The sequence below is a fragment of the Oryctolagus cuniculus genome, chromosome 1 (genome assembly GCF_051225735.1).
Source record: "Oryctolagus cuniculus isolate XC-2025 breed Fujian yellow rabbit chromosome 1, ASM5122573v1, whole genome shotgun sequence".
In the NCBI taxonomy this organism is placed as follows: domain Eukaryota; kingdom Metazoa; phylum Chordata; class Mammalia; order Lagomorpha; family Leporidae; genus Oryctolagus; species Oryctolagus cuniculus.
The window spans coordinates 160,548,085-160,565,192 of record NC_142867.1 but is presented as its reverse complement, the minus strand read 5'-3'; the positions used below and the strand labels follow the sequence as shown (position 1 = coordinate 160,565,192).

Sequence of the window (17,108 nt, the reverse complement as noted above, 5' to 3'; positions counted from 1 at the left end):
TGGCACATCTCTAGCTCTACCATTAGGGGTAAGTCCGAGTCAGCATATGCCGAACTGTACATCTCCTTCCTCTCTTATTCCCACTCCCACATTCAACAGGGACCACTTTTTGGTCAAATTTAAATGACTAAGAATAATTGTGTGTTAATAAAAGAGTTCAACCAATGGTATTAGCAAAACAAAAAAACCTCCAAAAGGAATAAAATAGTAAGTTGTTCCTTGATAGTCAGGACAAGAGCTGATCAAGTCATTTTTTCTCATAGAGTCCATTTCACTTCAACAGATTTCCTTTTAAGTGCTCAGTTAGTTGTCACCAATCAGGGAGAACATATATTTGTCCCTTTAGGACTGGCTTATTTCACTCAGTGTGATGTTTTCCAGATTCCTCCATTTTGTTGCAAATAAACAGAATTCCTTGTTTTTGACTGCTGTATAGTATTCTTCTTCTTCTTCTTCTTTTTTTTTTTTTTTGACAGAGTGGACAGTGAGACAGAGGGAAGGGTCTTACTTTGCCATTGGTTCACCCTCCAATGGCCGCCGCAGCCAGCGTGCTGTGGCTGGCGCATCATGCTGATCTGAAGTCAGGAGCCAGGTGCTTCTCCTGGTCTCCCACGCGGGTGCAGGGCCCAAGCACTTGGGCCATCCTCCTCTGCACTCCAGGGCCATAGCAGAGAGCTGGCCTGGAAGAGGGGCAACCGGGACAGAATCCGGCGCCCTGACTGTGACTAGGCTGTATAGTATTCCATGGAGTACATATCCCATAATTTCTTTATCCAGTCTTCTGTTGGTGGGTATTTAGGTTGATTCCAGGTCTTAGCTATTGTGAATTCTGTTGCAGTAAACATTGAGGTGCAGACAGCTCTTTTATTTGCCAATTTAATTTCCTTTGGGTAAATTCCAAGGAATAGGATGGCTGGGTTTGTATAGTAGGGGTATATTTAGGACTTCCATGGTGGCTTAACCAGTTTGCATTCCCACCAACAGTGGGTTAGTGTCCCTTTTTCCCCACATCACGCCAGCATCTATTGTTGGTAGATTTCTGAATGTGAGCCATTCTAACCGGGCTGAGGTGAAACCTCATTGTGGTTTTGATTTGCATTTCCCTGATTGCTAGTGATCTTGAAGATTTTTTCATGTGCCTGTTGGCCATTTGGATTTCCTCTTTTGAAAAATGTCTATTGAGGTACTTGGCCCATCTCTTAAGTGCGTTGTTTTGTTGTTGTGGAGTTTCTTGATCTCTTTGTAGATTCTGGTTATTAACCCTTTATCTGTAGCATAGTTTGTGAATATTTTTTACCATTCTGTTGGTTGCCTCTTCACTTTCCTGACTGTTTCTTTTGCAGTACAGAAACTTCTCAATTTGATGCAATCCCAATAGTTAATTTTGGCTTTGACTGCCTGTGCCTCTGGAGTCTTTTCCAGGAAGTCTTTGCTGGTGCCAATATCTTGCAGGGTTTCTCCAATGTCCTCTAATAATTTGATGGTGTCAGTTTGTATATTTAGGTCTTCAATCCATGTTGAGTGGATTTTTGTGTAAGGTGTAAGATAGGGGTCTTGCTTCATGCTTCTGCACGTGGAAATCCAGTTTTCCCAAACCATTTGTTGAGTAGACTGTCCTTGCTCCAGGAATTGGTTTTAGATCCTTGATCAAATATAAGTTGGCTGTAGATGTTTGGGTTGATTTCTGGTGTTTCTATTCTGTTCCATTGGTCTATCCATCTGTTTCTGTACGAGTACCATGCTGTTTTGATTACAACTGCCCTGTAGTATGTCCTGAAATCTGGTATTGTGATGCCTCCAGCTTTGTTTTTGTTGTACAAGATTGCTTTAGCTATTCGAGGTCTCCTGTGCCTCCATATGAATTTCAGCATCATTTTTTCTAGATCTGAAAAGAATGTCTTTGGTATTTTGATGGTGTCGCATTGAATGTATAAATTGCTTTTGGGAGAATGGACATTTTGTTGATGTTGATTCTTCCAATCCATGAGCATGCAAGGTTTTCCATTATTTGGTATCCTCTTCTATTTCTTAAAGATTTTGTGATTCTCATCTTAGAGATCTTTGACATTCTTGGTTAAGTTTATTCCAAGGTATTTGATTGTTTTTGTAGCTATTGTGAATGGGATTGATCTTAGAAGTTCTTTCTCAGCCATGGCATTGTCTGTGTATACAAAGGCTGTTGATTTTTGTGCATTGATTTTATGTCCTGCTACTTTGCCAAACTGTTCTATGAGTTCCAGTAGTGTCTTAGTAGAGTTCTTTGGATCCCCTAAATAAAGAATCATATTGTCTGCAAAGAGGGATAGTTTGACTTTTTCCTTCCCAATTTGTATCCCTTTAATTTCTTTTTTTGCCTAATGGCTCTGTTGGGCCATCTTCTACTGCTATCTCAGGTCACAGCAGAGAGCTAGATTGGAAGAGGAGCAGCCAGGACTAGAACCTGTGGCCAGGCCAGGGTGTTAACCCATTGTGCCACAGCGCCGGCCCCAAGGATTCCATTTTTTTTTTTTTTTCAGCAAAATAAACATCTGTCATTTCAGTTTTCCACAAACTTGTTAAAATGATCTTGAATATAATAGACTCATAAAATTTTTAATTAGATTAGCCAATTTGTTCAATAGCATTTGGTCTAGTCTTTTCTTACTAATTTTACTTTGTAAAGCCATTTCCATCATTTAACACCTTTTTTTTTAAAGATTTTATTTATTTATTTAAAAGGTAGAGCTACAGACAGAGGGAGAGACAGAGAGAGAGGTCCAACATTTGGTTGCTCACTCCCCAAATGGTCACAATGGCTGGAGCTGGGTAGATCTGAAGCCAGGATCCAGGAGCTTCTTCTGGATCTCCCATGTGGGTGCAAGGGACCAAGCACTTGGGCCATCCACCACTGCTTTCCCAGGCCATAGCTGAGAGCTGGATTGGAAGTGGAGCAGCAAGGACATGAACTGGCACCCATATGGGATGCCAGAGCAACAGGTGGAGGCTTAACCTACTATACCGCAGCACTCGTCCCAGTATAGCACCTTTTCATATTTAACCAGGTGTATTTCTGGGCTTTGGGTTCTTCCTGATTAGTTCTATTTGTACATCCCTGTACAGATACAGCACTGTTGTAATTACTACTGCTTTAGCTTAAGTATTACTATCTGGTAAAGTGAGTTTGGACATGTTCTTTTTCAAAGTCGTCTCAACCCTCCATGATACTTATGGAGTCATGTGACTGTTAGAGTTTGTTAAGTTGTTTGTGTTTGGATCGAAGGTGTTTCAGATTTGTTGGATGGCATAATTGCCATCATCATGTTGCGCCATCTCATGCCTAATGAAAAGTGTTATTTCACATTTAGAAAAATTTAAAATTTTTCTTCATAAATGTCTTGTATATCTTCCCTTATATATTTTTTATAGGACACTTACAGATTTTGTTGCAATTGTAAATGGAACATTCCCATTTTATGCATTTTCTGTTCTTGTTTCTTATACAGGAGTATACCATTTTTGTATATTGATCTTGTATCTAACCTACTTGTTGAAAGTTGCCTGTTAAGATTTGTAGATTGTCATGGATATTTTTTTTTTGACAGGCAGAGTGGACAGTGAGAGAGAGAGAGACAGAGAGAAAGGTCTTCCTTTTGCCGTTGGTTCACCCTCCAATGGCTGGCGCGGCTGGTGCACCATGCCTATCCGAAGGCAGGAGCCAGGTACTTATCCTGGTCTCCCATGGGGTGCAGGGCCCAAGCACTTGGGCCATTCTCCACTGCACTCCCTGGCCACAGCAGGGAGCTGGCCTGGAAGAGGAGCAACTGGGACAGAATCCGGCGCCCCGACCGGGACTAGAACCCGGTGTGCCAGCGCTGCTGGGCGGAGGATTAGCCTGTTGAGCCACGGCACCGGCCTCTCATGGATTTTTTAAAGTGTAGACCTCTTATCTGTGGAAGGTGAATTCAATTCCTCCGTTATACTTATTATGCTTGTTTTTCCAGGTTTACTGCATTTTCTAAGATTGGCTTTAAGCAGAAATGCTGATAGAGGACTTCTGTCACAGATTGAAAATACTTCTGGGGAGGATGTTTGTAAGATTAATTTGGATTTTCATGTTACCCTTTTCTGATCATTTTAGGTCTATTGGATTTTCCTAGACGAGGAGCAGTGCTACCTAGGGGTAGTGAGAAGTTTGGGCAGTTTGCTCAACACCCTAGTTCAAGAGTGCCCTCTTCTGTTAGAACACTGATGTGAAATTTATTTAAGCAGTGGCAATTTATGAGCCGGGGGTGGGGTGGGGGGTGGGGGGGCTGGCTAGGAGTAAGAGGGAGGGAGCTCTGCTGTAGGTGTGATATTGTCTTACAGCTCTAGAATCTTTCATTTCTGGTGCTGAGTTAGTATTTTCCTTTACCTCCCGAATGTTGTTCTTTTCTCCAGAGTGAATGCTTTCTCAAGCCTGCCATTCAGGTCCTTCATATTCTCCTGGAAGGCCATGGCTCAGATGGTCTAGCCTCAGCCCAGTTCCCAGTATCCTCGCATCAGGAAAGGAGGCTCTGTGGAGGTGATGCTTCTGTGCTGCAGCACCACTGCCGACCTCCTCTCTTCTACATAAGTCCCAGCTGCTGTTGTAGCGGGGGCTTTCACCTGCTTCTGGTGCTTATGGGTAGTTCTGCCTCACAATGTATAAACTGAAATTTGCATTATTCCCTGTACTCCATTATACTCTACTTATATGTGATTTTTGTTTGCTTTTATTAAATAAGAATAACAGAAAACCACTGTTTGGAGCTAAGCTTCTTGCAGCAGTCCTCTACAGACCAAGTTAAAAATCCAAATGGAGGCTGGTGCCGCGGCTCAATAGGCTAATCCTCCACCTAGCGGTGCCAGCACACTGGGTTCTAGTGCTGGTTGGGGCGCCAGATTCTGTCCTGGTTGCCCCTCTTCCAGGCCAGGTCTCTGCTATGGTCCGGGAGTGCAGTGGAGGATGGCCCAAGTGCTTGGGCCCTGCACCGCATGGGAGACCAGGAGAAGCACCTGGCTCCTGGCTTTGGATCAGCACGGTGTGCCGGCCGCAGCGCGCTGGCCACAGCAGCCATTGGAGGGTGAACCAACGGCAAAAGGAAGACCTTTCTCTCTGTCTCTCTCTCTCTCTCACTGTCCACTCTGCCTGTTAAAAAAAAAATACTGTCTTAGCCTCAGGTACATCACTGTGTAGATGAGGTATTCAAAGGAAAAAAAAAAATCCAAATGGAGCCACTCACACTCAAGTTCCTCATCACCAAGCTGACAATTGACCTTCCCAGAAATCAAGCTTAGATTAGAGAGAGAACAACCAGAGTTCCCAAGCAGGCTAGTTTCAATGAATGTAAAGATGAAGTTATCCCCCTCAATCCTTATTGACTAACATGAACCTAAAGTAACTTGATGTTAACCAATCAGTTGTTTTCCCATTGATCTCTTCCCTGCCCCACCTTACAGGAAAGTAACTGTGAAATGACCAATCTGCTTTTCTATTTCTTGTTTCATCTTTCTTAAGTCCTTTTCTGTCTATGAAATCGTTCTCTGCTAGGTTCATTGGGACCCTTATTTTATTTTGTGCAATAAAGTGTTGTTTGATCCTAGAGTCTAGAATAAAGCCAATAACAATTGAGATATATTTGAGGTAGGGACCCGCACTGTGCTGTAGCAGATAAAGCTGCCTCCTGCCATCTTTACCATAGGATGCAGTGCCGGCATCCCATATGGACTCCGGTTCGAGTCTCAGCTGCTCCTCTCCTGATCCAGCTCTCTGCTATGGCCTGGGAAAGCAGTAGAACGTGGCTTCAGTTCTTGGACCCCTGTACCCACATAGGAGACCCAGAAAAAGCTCCTGGTTCCTGGCTTCTGATCACCTCATCTCTGACTGTTACAGCCATTTGGGGAGTGAATCATCAGATGGAAGATCACTCTCTCTTTGCAACTCTGCCTTTCAAATAAATAAATAAATCTTTTTAAAAAAGATATTTAAGGTACATTGTTACAGCTTTGTCTATGACAGTTTTGTTGTTGAATTGTTGACCTAGTTGATTCTGGAGGATTTATGGATTGAACGAATCAAAGGGTCAAGGAATGTGTTCCAGTCTTCCTCTGACTATGAATTTGTCATTTTTGTGATTTTTTTTCCCTTAGATAGTTACTATATTGTTGGGTTTATTGACTTAGGATTCTAATATATCTTCTTGGTGACTTGTTCCTTTAATCAGCAGGTAATAAATTTTATAACTAGCAATTTTTGGCTCAAAGTCTTTGACATATGAATTAATATAATACAAAATTACTATTTGTTGTATATACTTTTTATATACTTTTCAGACTTAGAAAATAATTCTATTTTTGTTACAAAAGCATATACTTGGATTTTTTTAAAAATTCCGGTTTGATGTTCATCTTAACTCTGAGAAAATATTGTCACTCTACTGTGATTCATTCCTTTTCTTTCACTGTGATTGCTAGGATATTAAATTTTTATGATTTTAATTTTCTTATGAGAAGAAAAATTTTTTTCTTCTTCCTTTTACTCTCATTTTCTGTTTTCTATTATATAAGTCCATTTTTTTAACTTTTATTTAATGAATATAAATTTCCAAAGTACAGCTTATGTATTACAATGACTTTTCCACCCCCCATAACGTCCCTCCAACCCAAAAGCCTCCCCTCTCCTGCTCCTTCTCCCCTTCCATTCACATCAAGATTCATTTTCAATTATCTTTATATACAGAAGATCAGTTTAGCATATATTAAGTAAAGATTTCAACAGTTTGCACCCACATAGAAACACAAAGTAAAAAATACTGTTTGAGTACTAGTTATAGCATTAAATCACAATGTGCAGCACATTAAGGACAGAGATCCTACATGAGGAGTAAGTGTACAGTGACTCCTGTTGTTGACTTAACAAATTGACACTCTTGTTTATGGCATCAGTAATCACCCTAGGCTCTTGTCATGACTTGCCAAGGCTATGGAAGCCTTTTGAGTTCACCGACTCTGATCATATTTAGACAAGGTCATAGTCAAAGTGGAAGTTCTCTCCTCCCTTCAGAGAAAGGTACCTCCTTCTTTGATGACCTGTTCTTTCCACTGGGATCTCACTCGCGGAGATCTTTCATTTAGGTCATTTTTTTTTTTTTCCAGAGTGTCTTGGCTTCCCATGTCTAAAATACTCTCATGGGCTTTTCAGCCAGATCTGAATGCCTTAAGGGCTGATTCTGAGGCCAGTGCTGTTTAGGACATCCGCCATTCTGTGAGTCTGCTGTATATCACGCTTCCCATGTTGGATCATTCTCTCCCTTTTTTATTCTATCTGTTAGTATTTTCAGACACTAGACTTGTTTATGTGATCCCTTTTGTTGCTCCCCCTCTTTGTGGAGGAACGACACAGGACCCTGCGCTATTCTTTTGTCTGCTCGGCCCTCTCCGGGTCTGCTGCTGGTTCTTCCCGGGTTGGCTACCGACCCTTCCACCTCCGTGGAAGGGCGGTTCCCCCTGCCACTTTCCCCACTTCCGGGGGGGAGTGGCACACCGCCGGCCGGCTCTCTCGGGGGCTGCACAGGTGTTCCTCTTAGATGTTCCTGGTGCATGTTGTCTCTCTCCTCCTTTATAGTCCTCTTCCGCCAATCCCAACTCTGCTACCCACACGCCGAGTACGCTGCTCTCCTCCGATCAGGAGCAGGATCAGCTCCTGCAGGTCATCACTCAAGTTGGCGAGAGGCAGCTGCGTAGAAGTTGTTACTCCCTTCTCAGCGCCATATTGTGGGAGAGCAGATGCATAGAATAAGTCTTAATTCCAGTAACAGTCTAGTCCGAGTTGCTCCCCACACCTTTGACACTTATTCCTATCATTATGATCAATTGTGAACAGAAATTGATCACTGGGACTAGTGAGATGGCATTGGTACATGCCACCTTGATGGGATTGAATTGGAATCCCCTGGTATGTTTCTAACTCTACCATTTGGGGCAAGTCAGCTTGAGCATGTCCCAAATTGTACATCTCTTCCCTCTCTTATTCCCACTCTTACAATTAACAGGGATCACTTTTCAGTTAAGTTTCAACACTTAAGAATAACTGTGTAGGACTCCCGGCAAGATGGCGGAATAGGAAGGGAGCACACTGATAGTCTGGGGAGAGATAGTTTAATAAAAGTGGAGATACTGCAGGTTCAAGGAAGAGTAGGGGAGGAAACAGCAGAAGAAACTCTTCCGGAACGCGTGACTCACAGCGGACCTGCGTGGACAGCGTGGGAGCCCACAGTTTGGGACATCAGCGGCAGACTCAACACACCAGCGCTGGAACGCGAGGTGAGCCGAACCTCAATAGCCCGAGACACCGGCAGGCAAGCGGAGAGAGGAGACTAGAGGGAACGACCCCCCGGGGGGGGGGAAGTTCACAAGGCTAACTGGAAGAGAGAGAGAGAGAGAGAGAGAGAGAAAAAAAAGGGTGACTAGTACGGACACGGGTTTCTCTCTCTCCGCTCACCTCTCAAGGGCGAGCAAGACAAAGAGCAGGCGCCATCTTGGACATACGTCATAAGCAGAGCGACCTCAGGTCTGCACCGGCCCTGAGCCTAGCAGAAAAACCTGACTCTGGGCGGGGCGAATTAACAGGAGATTAGGAGCTAGTAAATTTGTGGTGCTACTGAACTGAGACTGTGAAAAAAGAGACGGTGGGGGAGAGAACTCACGGAATTCACGTGAGCACTCTCCAGAGACGCTACAATTCCGTAACTTTGGCAACCCAGTGGGAGGCTGAAGGAGAATTTGAGCCCACTCTGAGGGCCGAACAGATTCCCTGTGGGGATCTTGGGAAAGAGCTTCCGATCTCTGGCTCCTGTGGGTATATCATTTGCCTGCTAACTACCTCCAACTTCATTCAGCTGTGCGGAATTACTTCCCTTTTGAATCAAAAAAAAAAAAAAAAAAAAAGAAAGAGAGAGAGATTTACCACGCCTAACCTGGGAGTGTCACCTTTGGCACACCAAACAGAGCTCTCAGGCCACACCCATCTCAAGCCCTAAGGCTCCATCAAAAACAGATAGTCCACTTAATCTAGAGTCATAGTATAACAAGAAAAAGCACCACAGTGAAGAAACCAAATATCTCCAATATGCCAAATAACAAACGCAAAAACCGAGGTAATAAAAACAAGGAAGTCACCATGACGCCCTCAAATGAAAAAGACACCCCAATTCAAGATTATGAAGATGATGACATAGAAGAAATGCAAGAAGCAGATCTCAAAAAATTGATAAGAACATTAAGAAGTTCTCAAAAACAAATTCTGGAACTACACAAATCCTTAATGGACAAGATAGAAAATCTCTCTCGTGAAAATGAAATATTAAGGAGGAATCAAAATGAAACGAAACAACTAGTACAACAGGAAACTGTGATAGTGACTGAAGTGAAGAATTCAATAGATCAAATGAAAAACACAATAGAGAGCCTTACAAACAGAATGGGTGAAGCAGAAGAGAGAATATCGGACTTAGAAGACAGAGAACAGGAAAGGATACAGTCAGACCAAAGAAAAGAAGAGGAAATTAGAAATCTGAAACATATTGTCGGGAATCTTCAGGATACTATTAAAAAAACCAACATTCGGGTTCTAGGAGTTCCTGAAGGCATGGAGAGGGAGAAAGGATTAGAAGGCCTTTTTAGTGAGATATTAGCAGAAAATTTCCCAGGTTTGGAGAAGGACAGAGAAATCCTAGTACAGGAAGCCCACAGAACCCCTAATAAACACGACCAAAAGAGATCCTCACCACGACACGTTGTAATTAAACTCTCCACAGTGAAACATAAAGAAAAGATCCTAAAATGTGCAAGAGAGAAACGTCAGATTACTCTCAGAGGATCTCCAATCAGACTCACAGCTGACTTCTCATCAGAAACTCTAAAAGCTAGGAGGGAATGGCGAGATATAGCCCAGGTACTAAGAGAGAACAACTGCCAGCCCAGAATATTATATCCCGCAAAGCTATCATTTGTGAATGAAGGTGAAATAAAGACTTTTCATTGCAAACAGAAATTGAAAGAATTTGTTGCCACTCGTCCAGCCCTGCAAAAGATGCTTAAAGATGTGTTACACACAGAAACACAGAAACACGGTCATCAATATGAAAGAAGGTAAAGGAAGGAAACCAAGGAAGGAAACCTCACAGCAAAAGATCACAGGGAATTCAAAGCATATATTAGAACTTATCTTTGGCAAATGGCAGGGCAAAGTTACCACTTATCATTAGTCACTTTGAACGTGAATGGCCTGAACTGTCCAGTTAAAAGACACCAATTGGCTGATTGGGTTAAGGAACAAAACCCATCTATATGCTGCTTACAAGAAACACATCTTTCCAACAAAGATCCATACAGACTGAAAGTGAAAGGCTGGAAAAAGATATACCATGCCAACAGAAATGAAAAAAGAGCGGGCGTAGCCATCTTAATATCGGACAACATAAACTTTACCACAAAAACTGTTAAGAGAGACAAAGAGGGACACTATATCATGATTAAGGGATCAATTCAACAGGAAGATATAACAATTATCAATGTATATGCACCTAACTACAGGGCACCAGTTTATCTAAAAGATTTATTAACGGACTTAAAGGGAGACTTAGACCCCAATACAGTAGTACTGGGGGACTTCAATACTCCACTCTCAGAAATGGACAGATCATCCGGTCAGAAGATCAACAAGGATACAGTAGATTTAAACGACACTATAGCCCAAATGGATCTAACAGATATATACAGAACTTTCAATCCTACAGCTAAAGATTTTACATTCTTCTCAGCAGTACATGGAAGCTTCTCTAGGATTGACCACATACTAGGCCATAAAGCAAGTCTGAGCAAATTCAAAAGAATTAGAATCATACCATGCAGCTTCTCAGACCATAAAGGAATGAAGTTGGAAATTAGTAACTCAGGAATCCCTAGAGCATACGCAAACACATGGAGATTGAACAACATGCTCCTGAATGAACAATGGGTCATAGAAGAAATCAAAAGAGAAATCAAAAACTTTCTGGAAGTAAATGAGGATAACAGCACAACATACCAAAACTTATGGGACACAGCAAAAGCAGTGTTAAGAGGAAAGTTTATATCAATAGGTGCCTACATCAAGAAATTGGAAAGACACCAAATAGATGAGCTTTCAATTCACCTCAAGGATCTAGAAAACCTACAGCAAATCAGACCCAAATCTAGTAGGAGAAGAGAAATCATTAAAATCAGAGAAGAAATCATCAGGATTGAATCAAGAAAAACATTACAAAAAATCAGCCAAACGAAGAGCTGGTTTTTTGAAAAAATAAACAAAATTGACACCCCATTGGCCCAACTAACTAAAAAAAGAAGAGAAAAGACCCAAATCAATAAAATCAGAGATGAAAAAGGAAATGTAACAACAGACACCACAGAAATAAAAAGAATCATCAGAAATTACTACAAGGACTTGTATGCCAGCAAACAGGGAAACCTATCAGAAATGGATAGATTCCTGGACACATGCAACCTGCCTAAATTGAACCAGGAAGACATCGAAAACCTAAACAGACCCATAACTGAGACAGAAATTGAAACAGTAATAAAGGCCCTCCCAACAAAGAAAAGCCCAGGACCAGATGGATTCACTGCTGAATTCTACCAGACGTTTAAAGAAGAACTAACTCCAATTCTTCTCAAACTATTCAGAACAATCGAAGAAGAGGGAGTCCTCCCAAATTCTTTCTATGAAGCCAGCATCACCTTAATTCCTAAGCCAGAGAAAGATGCAGCACTGAAAGAGAATTACAGACCAATATCCCTGATGAACATAGATGCAAAAATCCTCAATAAAATTCTCGCCAATAGAATGCAACAACACATCAGAAAGATCATCCACCCAGACCAAGTGGGATTTATCCCTGGTATGCAGGGATGGTTTAATGTGCGCAAGACAATCAATGTGATACACCACATTAACAGACTGCAGAAGAAAAACCATATGATTATCTCAATAGATGCCGAGAAAGCATTTGATAAAATACAACACCCGTTCATGATGAAAACTCTAAGCAAACTGGGTTTGGAAGGAACATTCCTCAATACAATCAAAGCAATCTATGAAAAACCCACAGCCAACATCCTATTGAATGGGGAAAAGTTGGAAGCATTTCCACTGAAATCTGGAACCAGACAGGGATGCCCACTCTCACCACTGCTATTCAATATAGTTCTGGAAGTTCTAGCCAGAGCTATTAGGCAAGAAAAAGTAATTAAAGGGATACAAATTGGGAAGGAAGAACTCAAACTATCCCTCTTTGCAGATGACATGATTCTGTATTTAGGGGACCCAAAGAACTCTACTAAGAGACTATTGGAACTCATAGAAGAGTTTGGAAAAGTAGCAGGGTATAAAATCAATGCACAAAAATCAACAGCCTTTGTATACACAGACAATGCTATGGCTGAGGAAGAACTTCTAAGATCAATCCCATTCACAATAGCTACAAAAACAATCAAATACCTTGGAATAAACTTAACCAAAGACGTTAAAGATCTCTACGATGAAAATTACAAAACCTTAAAGAAAGAAATAGAAGAGGATACCAAGAAATGGAAAAATCTTCCATGCTCATGGATTGGAAGAATCAATATCATCAAAATGTCCATTCTCCCAAAAGCAATTTACAGATTCAATGCAATACCAATCAAGATACCGAAGACCTTCTTCTCAGATCTGGAAAAAATGGTGCTGAAATTTATATGGAGGCACAAGAGACCTCGCATAGCTAAAGCAATCTTGTACAACAAAAACAAAGCCGGAGGCATCACAATACCAGATTTCAGGACATACTACAGGGCAGTTGTAATTAAAACAGCATGGTACTGGTACAGAAACAGATGGATAGACCAATGGAACAGAATTGAAACACCAGAAATCAACCCAAACATCTACAGCCAACTTATATTTGATCAAGGATCTAAAACTAATTCCTGGAGCAAGGACAGTCTATTCAATAAATGGTGCTGGGAAAATTGGATTTCCACGTGCAGAAGCATGAAGCAAGACCCCTACCTTACACCTTACACAAAAATCCACTCAACATGGATTGAAGACCTAAATCTACGACCTGACACCATCAAGTTACTAGAGAACATTGGAGAAACCCTTCAAGATATTGGCACAGGCAAAGAATTTCTGGAAAAGACCCGGGAGGCACAGGCAGTCAAAGCCAAAATCAACTATTGGGATTGCATCAAATTGAGAAGTTTCTGTGCTGCAAAAGAAACAGTCAGGAGAGTGAAGAGACAACCGACAGAATGGGAAAAAATATTTGCAAACTATGCAACAGATAAAGGGTTAATAACCAGAATCTACAAAGAGATCAAGAAACTCCACAAAAACAAAACCAACAACCCACTTAAGAGATGGGCCAAGGACCTCAATAGACATTTTTCAAAAGAGGAAATCCAAATGGCCAACAGGCACATGAAAAAATGTTCAAGATCACTAGCAATCAGGGAAATGCAAATCAAAACCACAATGAGGTTTCACCTCACCCCGGTTAGAATGGCTCACATGCAGAAATCTACCAACAACAGATGCTGGCGAGGATGTGGGGAAAAAGGGACACTAACCCACTGTTGGTGGGAATGCAAGCTGGTCAAGCCACTATGGAAGTCAGTCTGGAGATTCCTCAGAAATCTGAAGATAACCCTACCGTTCGACCCAGCCATCCCACTCCTTGGAATTTACCCAAAGGAATTTAAATTGGCAAACAAAAAAGCGGTCTGCACCCTAATGTTTATTGCAGCTCAATTCACAATAGCTAAGACCTGGAACCAACCTAAATGCCCATCAACGATAGACTGGATAAAGAAATTTTGGGATATGTACTCTTTAGAATACTATACCGCAGTAAGAAACAACGAAATCCAGTCATTTGCAACAAAATGGAGGAATCTGGAACACATCATGCTGAGTGAAATAAGCCAGTCCCAAAGGGACAAATACCATATGTTCTCCCTGATCGGTGACGACTGACTGAACACCAAGAGGGAAACCTGTTGGAGTGAGGTGGACACTATGGGAAATGGTGGCTTGATCAGCATAGCCCTGACTGCTAATGGACAACTTAATACATTATCCCTCTTAGTAGTTTTTTTTATCTGTTCTACTTAATATGACTGGTTTAGATCTGTAATTGATGCACAGTTATTCTTAAGTGTTGAAAATTAACTGAAATGTGATCCCTGTTGAACATGGTGGTGGGAATGGGAGAGGGAAGAGATGTATAATTTGGGACATGCTCAGGCTGACTTGCCCCAAGTGGTGGAGTTGGAAGCATACCAGGGGATTCCAATTCAATCCCATCGAGGTGGCATGTACCAATGCCATCTCACTGTTCCAGGTGATCAGTTTCAGTTCACAGTTGGTCATGGTGAAGGGACTGGGAGTCAAAGGGAACACATAGACAAGTCTAGTACCTGCTAACGCTAACCGATGGAGTAAATAAAGGGGAGAGTGATCCAACATGGGAAGTGAGATACTCAGCAGACTCATAGAATGGCAGATGTCCTAAATAGCACTCTGGCCTCAGAATCAGCCCTAAAGGCATTCGGAGCTGGCTGAAAAGCTCATGAGAGTATTTCAGGCATGGAAAGCCAAGACACTCTGGCAAAAGATCTCTGTGAGTGAGATCCCAGTGGAAAGAACAGGTCATCAAAGAAGGAGGTACCTTTCTCTGAAGGGAGGAGAGAACCTCCACTTTGACTATGACCTTGTCTAAACAAGATAAGAGTCGGAGAACTCAGAGGGCTTCCATAGCCTTGGAAACTCATGACTGGAGCATAGGGAGATTACTGATGCCATAGACAGGAGTGTCAATTGGTAAAGTCAACAACAGGAGTCACTGTGCACTTACTCCTCATGTAGGATCTCTATCCTTAATGTGCTGTACATTGAGATTTAATGCTATAACGAGTACTCAAACAATATATTTCACTTTGTGTTTCTATGGGGGTGCAAACTGTTGAAATCCTTACTTAATGCATACTAAACTGATCCTCTGTAAAAAACAAAAAGAAAAGGAAAAAAAAAAAAGAAATTATCAATTCCCAACTTGACTCTCACTGGGATTAAACATGACAATAGGTCTGCTCTGATTTCATCATCATTTAAAAAAATCATCTATTATTTTTCACTTTCTGTTTCTGTGTGGGAGCAAACTGTTGAAATCCATACTTAATGTATACTAAGCTGATCTTCTGTATATTAAGATAATCGAAAATGAATCATGATGTGAATGGAAGGGGAGAGGGAGTGGGAAAGGGGAGGGTTGTGGGTGGGAGGGACGGTATGGGGGGGAAGCCATTGTAATCCATAAGTCGTACTTTGGAAAATTATATGCATTAAATAAAAGTTTAAAAAAAAAAAGAATAACTGTGTATTAATTACAGAATTCAACCAATAGTATTAAGTAGAACAAAGAAAAAAATACTAGGAGGGATAAAGTATTAAGTTGTTCATCAACAGTCAGGGCAAGGGCTGATCAAGTCTCCGTTTCTCATAGTGTCTATTTCACTTCAACAGGTTTCCTTTTTGATGCTCAATTAGTTGTCACTAATCAGGGAGAACATATGATATTTGTCCCTTTGGGACTGGCTTAATTCATTCAGCATGATGTTTTCCAGATACCTCCATTTTGTTGCAAATGACCAGATTTCATTGTTTTTTGTTACTGCTGTAGAGTATTTTGTAGAGTACATATCCCATAATTTCTTTATCCAGTCTACTGTTGATGGGCATTTAGGTTGGTTCCAGGTCTTAGCTATTGTGAATTGAGCTGCAATAAACATTAAGGTGCAGACTGCTTTTTTGTTTGCCAAGTTAATTTCCTTTGAGTAAATTCCAAGGAGTGGGATAGCTGGGTTGAATTGGTAGGGTTATATTCAGGTTTCTGAGGAATCTCCAGACTGACTTCCATAGTGGCTTGACCAGTTTGCATTCCCACCAACAGTGGGTTAGTGTCCCTTTTTCCCCACATCTTCGCCATTATCTGTTGTTGGTAGATTTCTGCATGTGAGCCATTCTTACCAGGGTGAGGTGAAACCTCATTGTGGTTTTGATTTGCATTTCCCTGATGGCTAGTGATCTTGAAGATTTTTTCATGTGCCTGTTGGCCATTTGGATTTCCTCTTTTGAAAAATGTCTATTGAGGTACTTGGCCCATCTCTTAAGTGGGTTCTTTGTTTTGTTGTTGTGGAATTTCTTGATCTCTTGGTAGATTCTGAAACTTCTCAATTTGATGCAATCCCAATAGTTAATTTTGGCTTTGACTGCCTGTGCCTCTGGAGTCTTTCCCAGGAAGTCTTTGTTGGTGCCAATATCTTGCAGGGTTTCTCCAATGTCCTCTAATAATTTGATGGTGTCAGTTTGTATATTTAGGTCTTCAATCCATGTTGAGTGGATTTTTGTGTAAGGTGTAAGATAGGGGTCTTGCTTCATGCTTCTGCACGTGGAAATCCAGTTTTCCCAAACCATTTGTTGAGTAGACTGTCCTTGCTCCAGGAATTGGTTTTAGATCCTTGATCAAATATAAGTTGGCTGTAGATGTTTGGGTTGATTTCTGGTGTTTCTATTCTGTTCCATTGGTCTATTCATCTGTTTCTGTACGAGTACCATGCTGTTTTGATTACAACTGCCCTGTATTACGTCCTGAAATCTGGTATTGTGATGCCTCCGGCTTTGTTTTTGTTGTACAAGATTGCTTTAGCTATTCGAGGTCTCCTGTGTCTGCATATGAATTTCAGCATCATTTTTTCTAGATCTGAAAAGAATGTCTTTGGTATTTTGATGGTGTCGCATTGAATGTATAAATTGCTTTTGGGAGAATGGACATTTTGATGATGTTGATTCTTCCAATCCATGAGCATGCAATGTTTTCCATTCTTTTTTTTTTCTTTTTTTCTTTTTTTATTTTTTTGACAGGCAGAGTGGACAGTGAGAGAGAGAGACAGAGAGAAAGGTCTTCCTTTTGCCGTTGGTTCACCCTCCAATGGCCGCCGCGGCCAGCGCGCTGCGGCCGGCGCACTGC

The 17,108-nt window shown here is 41.4% G+C and overlaps 1 protein-coding gene across 9 annotated transcripts in view; it reads left to right on the top strand.

Annotated features, from left to right (window-relative positions):
• Positions 1 to 17,108, top strand: part of CFAP95 (cilia and flagella associated protein 95) — a 126,943-nt gene that overhangs the window by 66,320 nt on the left and 43,515 nt on the right. Inside the window, exon 5 of one of the 9 annotated variants that reach the window (XM_089336880.1) lies at positions 5,700 to 5,970. The exons of the other annotated variants lie outside the window; for them this stretch is intronic. Coding sequence (XP_089193006.1) covers positions 5,700 to 5,955 — 256 coding nt within the window. The 3' untranslated portion in view covers positions 5,956 to 5,970. Of the gene's footprint in view, positions 1 to 5,699; positions 5,971 to 17,108 lie in introns of those variants that run through there. 9 annotated transcript variants of the gene reach the window in all.